Below are 7,793 nucleotides of genomic sequence, written 5' to 3'. Positions count from 1 at the left end.
AGGAAAAAAATATCCAATTTCCAATAGAAAAAAACGAACGAGTACTCCTGTAATATTTCATTCAGCTACCAGAAACCACGGGGACGGGGACAAAATACTTAAAACGCCATATCTCAATTCATAATTCTACATTGATCACGTTTAAAAACCAGGCAGAGGGCATCTGCCGAAATCTGCGGCCAAAGCTTGATAAATAAACAAGTGAAAGGAAAAAGAAAGGGAAAAGGAAAATATAGAAGCTTCATCCTTCATGCTTCAATCACCCTCTCCCCATCCCCAAAAATCCTTTTCGCAAAACGATCATACCACCCCCACAACCCCAAAACTAAAAACTTCTGGGTCGTCACCACCCATCTAGGCACTCTCCCATTTTTATCCGTAGTCAGCGACGAAAGCATCATTAGAAGTAACGCGGGCGGTGCCCACAGTGTCACCGTGGTATACCTGCCGATCTGCTGGCGGGTGGTGGTGACTCGGTACGCTGTTATGGAGGAGAGGTAGGCGCAGTATTCGGCTGGGAGATCGTGCTCGCGTGCGCCAGTGACTAGGAGGTTTTTATAACGTGGGGATGGCTGGGCCGGGGCGTTGGCTGGGTGGACGCGGGTGTAGGGTCTGTTGCAGGGAGGGGGATTCGTTGCATGGGCATTTTCCTTCGCATTCCCAAGAGGACTTACGGTTGTGTTGTTCGGTTCGTACTTGTGGGACGGATAGAGGAGGGTGTGCGCTTTAAACGGCTTTGCGTCTTTAAGCGGGTGGGCTGGGACAGGGTCCGCGGGATCGTACGATTTCGGGAACGGGTAACAGTCCGTCACGATATCGATGTAAGAGGCGCCCCCGCCTTCCGTGGCGATGATGTGCGCGTAGTCGGAAAGGGTGACTTCGTAGACAACACCGACGAGCGGTTTGTCCCATGTTTGGTCCGATCTGTGGATCGGGGCTTGGTTGTCATCTCGGTATTTCGTTCCCGCCATGCAAGGTTCAAGGTAGGGGAAGCCAGGAAGGTCAAATGTGAGGCTGAGGCCAGGGACGTAAACATTCAGTTGCGAGACAGGCAAAATACCGCGGGTTTTGCGGAATGATTGGGCACTCATATTCGAGCCGTAGGCTAAGTACAGGACCGTTTCTTCAGGTTTATGAGCTTCCGCATCCAGTCCACTGGTTTTGGTCTCAGACGAGTGCTTCGCCTTTGGCCCGTGATCGTGAAGTAGGGTGATGATATCCAACGCATGGTCGTGGGCGGCCGCTTGCAAACGCTCTTCTGATATCTTGGGGATTATGATGGATGGATCATAGGTCTTTCCTTTTCCCAGATTGAGCAATTTTGCGAATCGGTTCGTTGCCTTTGTAGATGTCAGGTTATCAACAGTGTCAGGCTCAGGGAGTGGCTGCTTCTGCAGCATGTCTTTATCAGTGGGTTTTCTCATGATGACGGGGTTTGGGGTTTTCTGGAGTCAAGAATGAGCTACCAATGCTGGATGGAACTTCTTCAAGTTCCTCAAGATCACTTCCGATGGGAAAGTTGGAGTAAGCTGATTTATTAGGCAACAGCATCCATAACTGAACGTTCGGCCATTTAGCACTCTTCGCGCAACTGATAATAGTAATAACCCATTTTGTCCATGGAGACTGTTTCACTAGGTGCAAAGTTACCCCAGCAAAGAGGTTTGATCTCTGGCCTCCCAGTCGTTAGCGCAAATCGGAGCGGATTTGATTCATCCGTTTAGGAGCAAAGGCCGGAGCGGAATCAGGGCAAACCCGAGATCAGAAACAAATTCACTAAGGACTCATCCCAGATGTACTCCGCCTTACCCGATATAGATCATTCCTGAACATAAGTTGGAACTTTGTGCACTTCCATCCTATCAGAGTTTCATGAATCAGCAAAAAGGTACGAGAGTTGAAAGTTTCAAAAGAAGCTATTCCAGACCGTTCCAAAGCTTATGCTTTGGTGTAAAGTTTGCCCTTCTGCCCTGCGGGGGATCATACAACAGCAGGTTGGCTCCTAAGGGAGATGAATAGGTGACCAGCAATCGTGAAACCATTTCCACCTCATGGTATTTTACCACCGTATGTACCCTGGAAAATTGATGAATCCGGCCCAGGTTATGGATGGCATTCTGCTGTTGTATTCTCCAGACAATTAACTGCGTGGATGTTTGCGGATGTTTTTGTACCCCTAAGAAAGCTACAACAGTAACTTGTTTGAAATTTCTTCTTTCCATTGCCCGAGGGATGATTGGATATTGTTTGTTCGATTATATTGAGCGCTATCGCTATCGTTGTCGTTGTCGTTTGTTTTATCAGCAAACCACCAGCTTATTGCCGTCTGCGCTGTTGTTGCGGCTCCAACTCCTGCCATTTCCTCGCCCAACGCTTTGCTTGATGGTTTCACTTTTCAGTTTAATTGCTCCTTTCCCGCAATGTCTTTCCGCTAGCTATGTAGCATCATATTATTCCCTATACGATACATACACTCGTGCAATGCGATTTGTTTGATATACCCTTTGTATTTGTTGCTATCTCATCCCCTTTCAAGCATCTCTCGCCATGGCCATCCCCAATAAGACGGCTGCTTCCGGAGGGGAATTCTCTCTGGACAGATTGGTAGCATACCTACAAGGAGCTATAAGTAAGCTCAGGGAAAACGACCTGCTGGTGTCAGTTCACTTAACTCTCAGGACTTTTGGTCGAGCGAAGCATGAGAGTGACCAGCTCACTAACAATGTCTTTCCTATATAGTATTCCCATAGATATAGTCAATGGCTTTCTAGGATCATTCGATCGTTTTGCCGGGGCTGGTTTTCCACAGTTGATTGAATTGTTCGATGGAGAAAATAGAGGAAAAAGCTCGAGGCTCGATCTCGTTTCTTTCCACTGCATGCTCCATATTCTCCTTCGAGGTCCTCCATGTCTTGCTCGAGACAGGGGGTTTTATCTTTTTCTGGTTTGCATCTTCTTGATATCTACTCGATGTGCATTGAACTGTTCGCATATCTAATATTTTGTGAAGAAATCTATGAGAGATCTCACAGATGCCATCCAAAGGTCTCCGCATTATACTCTGGTTGTTGCTTCTCGTCAGCGCAAATCACTCATCGGACAAAAGGCCTTCAAACATTTGTTACACACTTTTGTCAGTGGTGATGTCGACGCGCCTCGAGAATGGGTATGTCGTTGACGTTTTTCGTACTACTATTTCGTGAAATGCTAACGTGTGTGTGTGGCCAGAGTGGCCAACTCATTCTCGAGTTGGTTCGGAAATCTAAGGATAATGGGAGCCTGTTAGTGTTGGGCGGTGAGGAGAATATGTTAAGTTTCTCTTCTTAAGGACAAACCAGCTCGTGCACACGATCAGCTAACGTGTTCTTAGCCGAAAACTTGGTGAGACTGTTCTGAGCGAACCGGAATACGTTCTACGATTGTTGGCTGGTGTAATTATCCAAGATATGGTTGCTTCACAAGTCAAACCCTGTATCTTTTGGCCTCCGGGCACACCACAACCAGTCATGGACATGTTTTCATCAGGAACCCTGATCGATTCAAGCTGGATACAGAGGTTCAATCACTTTGCTTCTGGTCGGGATTCACAGCCAAGACCAGAGATTCAAAATACGTGGGTGGATACGAAAGCTGTCAATTATATCCTTTCTGACCCTGCTATATAGGATGCATATCGTCCAATCTATCAATACTGGAACATGGAGTATTGGTTACAGAAACTGTTCGATTGGGATATTAGTTTCGCGTATCCTCACCATCATGATAACTGAGGACAATCGGTTCCGGTTTATGAAGATTCGTCTCGACCATATTGACAAGCTAATACAGCACGCAGGAGCCGCAGTGCTTGATGTCTACCTCTACGACAACGGGGTTTATATGACAAATGGTTTGACGGAAAAGGCAGACAAGGTCTCAATGGTATTTGAAAATCAAATCCAAGGGATTGGGGTTCGCGATGTTCTTGAACAGCAATGTCGATCCGTCAAGGGAACCATGGGGCGATTCATGGGTGCCGGCGGTGTCTCTAAGGTTGCCGACCGAAGAATCTCACCAGAATCTTTTTTGTGTACGACGGGGGTAATAAGAGATTCAATCACTTTAGACCCCAATCTTGGTAAATCTACAGCACAGAACCGGAAGAAACGGCCATCCTTTGCGGCCATCATGCTCTCCTTTGACGAGGAAGCCATACGTGGTTCCAGTGTCCATTTCGATTTAAATGCGTCCCACTCCCAGAATGAAAGAGATCAGGAAAGCCCGCCTATTCGAGGGAAGCAGCTGCCAAACAATAATGTTGATTGTTTGGGCCTCGTAGATAGTTGGAGATCATATCCGTCCAAAGTTGACGAGATCCCAGAACCTGGATATCCTCCTGGAAGCAGTCCCTACGACCGGCAAGGAAACCCAAGCCCCCAAACAACCCCCAGCATCGTAAATCTACCCAATGCTCAAGATCAGTCTTTCAATGGAAACGGTGTTGTTGAGCCGCAGATTAGTCAGGAAGGGGGTGACACCCAGTCTGTGCTGCCAAGCCTTGCACGACAAGCACTTCGACTCCGGCTCGAACCTTACAACTCCAACTCACTTACAAATAGTGTTGGACAACACGATCAAGGTGTGGAAAGCGGCCTGGACTTGGGTGGCTTGGTGACTGAGAAAACGTCCACTGTTGATGACCCCACCGCTGGCCCTCAACGACCAGCCGACATCCTGGTCGATAAGAATCCCAACCCAGTTAATCCGACAACCATGGGCCAGCAGATCAATGTTCCCCAAAAGCACGTATCTGGAAGTCATAATGAAGTAGATGTTCCCAATCAAATTGCAGGCAACCCGAAACTCAAACGGCCCCATAACCGGATCAGCATTTCCAAAGCTAACCCACTAACTGTTGACTGGGACCAGGATCTCCGTGTGGAGGACAATCTGCTTGGTCTACCAGCAAGTTCTTCTAAGAAGCTGAAAGGAACCCCCCATCAGTCCCAGGGCCCTACCAAAACCTCCAAATTAAAGAGCGCCTCATGCTCAACAAAAAAGAAGAATAAGAAACTGGCTCAAACCCTCCCCTTGACACCACATGAAGCTCGAACGTCAGCTAAAAGTAATACGAAGAAAACGGGCCGTCAAGTTACGAAAACCTTGACATCCGCTCGTCAGCGGCGAGCTGCGGCTGAGAAAGCAAATCAGAAGCTCGCATTAGCCAACGAATATGAAAATGCAACATATGACCTTGATGATCCGATCGAATCAAGTCCACCGATATTGGTTGCCAACCGGCAAAATTGGACAGGAAACACAGACGTAGTTTCACCTGGAGTAACTTCTGAAGATGTTCAGGTGCAGCCCATGCATTCTATCGAGGGTGTCGTCGACCTTAAACCAAATCCTGCGATGCCAGAAACCTCCAATCATGTTGAACTTGTTGGATCTGAGCTGACCATGAACAATAAGGAGACTGATCACTCTGACTTCCTCATTGGACGGGTAATCGACCACAAGCTTGATTTGCAAGGAAGCAATGTTCCTCGAAGGGAAGCCAGCAGCTCCGCTCAACCAAACGAAGTGGGAAATCCCGAAACCCTATCCGGTGTTGACATTCCGCAATGGAAAACGGTTGGTGAGTGCAGGGAAATCAATTGGGGAAAGAGCCTTTCCAAAGCGCTAGCGAAAGCAGGGATGCTTTCGTCAAATTCTTTGATAGACAGCAAGAATGTTGATGGAGAAAGCAGCAACGATTTGATTGATGGCACGGGGTGTCAAGTGGGGAAAAATGTATCGGAAATTTCGAAAAACGTTTCTCAGTTCATCGCACGGCAGGCTGTTGAACATGACAAGCTGGGTCACTCAGGCGTACGGGTCGTGGAAAATACAGAAGAGTTCACCAAACCAAATGACGGAACATACCAGAGTGTACAGGCAGGGAGTCAACCTGAGAAACATCCTACAAAGCCAAAAGTACAAAGTCAACTTACAGCTGCCGCTGAACTTGACAGTATCCCGAAACCTAATAGTAATGGTCAAAATAAAGTTGAAGGAAACAAGAGTGATGAACTCCTAACGATGGCAAGAGCGCTTAGAAAGGTTCAGGTTGTAGGTTTCGACTCAAAGGGGCCTAAAAATCAATGTGTCATATCCGACGGCGCAGCACGCAGAAATTCGACGAATTCTGATACCGTTATAAATGACACTCACGAAAAAGAAGAAGTTTACCTTGGAAAAAAGTGTCCAGAAAATTGTGCAAACGATATAGTTGACGAATTCGACGACCTGGATGAGGTGTCCCTGATTCCAACGTCGGATTGTCGTAGATTGGTGATCGGCAATCAACACAGCGACGTAGGCTCCTATGTCGATTCTATCTCGGTTTGCAAAGTTACTCACGTTGAATTTCGACCGCAAGGCCGGGATGTGCAACCAATCCCAACCCAGAGTCAAAGGGTGGATGAGAATGGAAGCCCCCAGCCCCTCCACAGAGATCTCCACGCAAACAGGCTCGCAAGTAGTAATATCCCACCTGGTGTTGAACTTCCAATAGAGATTTCGGGAACATCACAGCTATCAGAGGCTTCGGTTTCTCTGCCTGAAGAAGAAGTTAGGATTGCGCATCATATGTCGCCATGTTCTGTTCCTGCCAGTACATGTGTAGATCCCGTCAGAGCTCAAGATCTCTCCGTGAGCAATGAGAGCTCCCTCAATTCCAAATCTGAAACTTCGCCTCAACGAAGAGACAAACTGCCAAACCAAAAGGATCTAAAAACGAGAAGTATTTTTGCGATTCAAGATCAACCAAGTCCAAGGGAAAGTTCGTTTTGGAGAAGGAGTGCTCCGAGCACATTCGCTAGACATCTCAGGGGCCAGCAAAAAACAAACCGGAAGAATAAATCACAGAAGAACAAAAAGACCCGCAGGCAAGTGCTAACAATAAAAAATGCTTCGCGGAAATCGAATGCCATGCCTTTTGCAGAATCTAGTAGTGTACTCGACCATGATATCAATAGTTCAGAGGATGAAATATACGACACGCGCAGCAGCAACTGGGGCTCAGTCGAGATTTCTTCTGGGTCAAACTCAAACCTGTCGGATACTCTAGTGGAAGAGTGTAGGGATGTTGAATCTGAGTGGCAGAATGCGCTGCGAGCCACCCAAAAGACCAGCCTCGACATCCTGCTAGAGATCAGCGGTGTAAGTATAAAAATGAAATTGAAACCGTGCTGCCTTCTTTGAACCTGCTAACCCAGTTGTCTCAAAGCGGCTCATTCGACACATGGTGGATGAAGAGCAAGCCATCATCAAGGTCGTCGACACCTATAGAAAAGGAGGGGCCACATTGATACAGCAACTGGAGCAGAAATACGGCGAGGAGCTTGCGGAATGTGAGAATCGGCTGCAACCAATCAAGGAAGAGCTTATTGAGCGTTGCGATACGATGATGACTCGCCTCAACAGTGATAGACAAAGCCTTTTGAAGCAACCGCCAATGAGGGATCTTTCCGCAGCTGTCCACAAACGGAAAACAGTGCTTGTGCAAATTGATGCCATGATGAAAGGATACGAGACTGACGCATAAAGCTCCCAACCCAGAACTATGCTATGGAGGAGCGAGTTGTCAATTTTGTGGCCAACCTTTGACTTCAGCTGGTCTTGGCATAAATTGTTGTTTCTGTGTCTGACTTCGGGACGGCATGGGATTCTAGGAGGGCGAGAAATGGTTCAATGGCAGAGGAGGGACGGGGGATTTCTCTTTATCGCTTCTGGAGGATAAGGTCTTGTTTGCCGGATGTATTTAACTC

At 47.4% G+C, this 7,793-nt stretch overlaps 2 protein-coding genes across 2 annotated transcripts; one reads left to right on the top strand and one right to left on the bottom strand.

The window, feature by feature from the left end:
- Nucleotides 1-248: 248 nt before the first annotated feature.
- HCBG_05726 (uncharacterized protein) lies at nucleotides 249-1,424 on the bottom strand (the record flags this gene model as incomplete). The annotated part of the gene is made up of 1 exon (XM_045432775.1): nucleotides 249-1,424. The coding sequence occupies one exon, from the start codon at nucleotides 1,422-1,424 to the stop codon at nucleotides 249-251; it is 1,176 nt and encodes a 391-aa protein (XP_045286891.1).
- A 1,592-nt stretch (nucleotides 1,425-3,016) lies between these two features.
- Nucleotides 3,017-7,570, top strand: HCBG_05725 (uncharacterized protein; the record flags this gene model as incomplete). Its single annotated transcript, XM_045432774.1, has 5 exons — nucleotides 3,017-3,166; nucleotides 3,229-3,281; nucleotides 3,371-3,613; nucleotides 3,666-7,185; nucleotides 7,253-7,570. 5 exons carry the CDS (start codon nucleotides 3,017-3,019, stop codon nucleotides 7,568-7,570), a joined length of 4,284 nt encoding a protein of 1,427 aa, XP_045286890.1.
- Between the last annotated feature and the right edge of the window lie 223 nt (nucleotides 7,571-7,793).

This window comes from Histoplasma capsulatum (assembly GCF_000150115.1).
Source record: "Histoplasma capsulatum G186AR genomic scaffold supercont2.7, whole genome shotgun sequence".
NCBI classification, from domain to species: domain Eukaryota; kingdom Fungi; phylum Ascomycota; class Eurotiomycetes; order Onygenales; family Ajellomycetaceae; genus Histoplasma; species Histoplasma capsulatum.
Note: the sequence above shows the minus strand (reverse complement) of the source record. Positions and strands in the feature narration are given on the sequence as shown.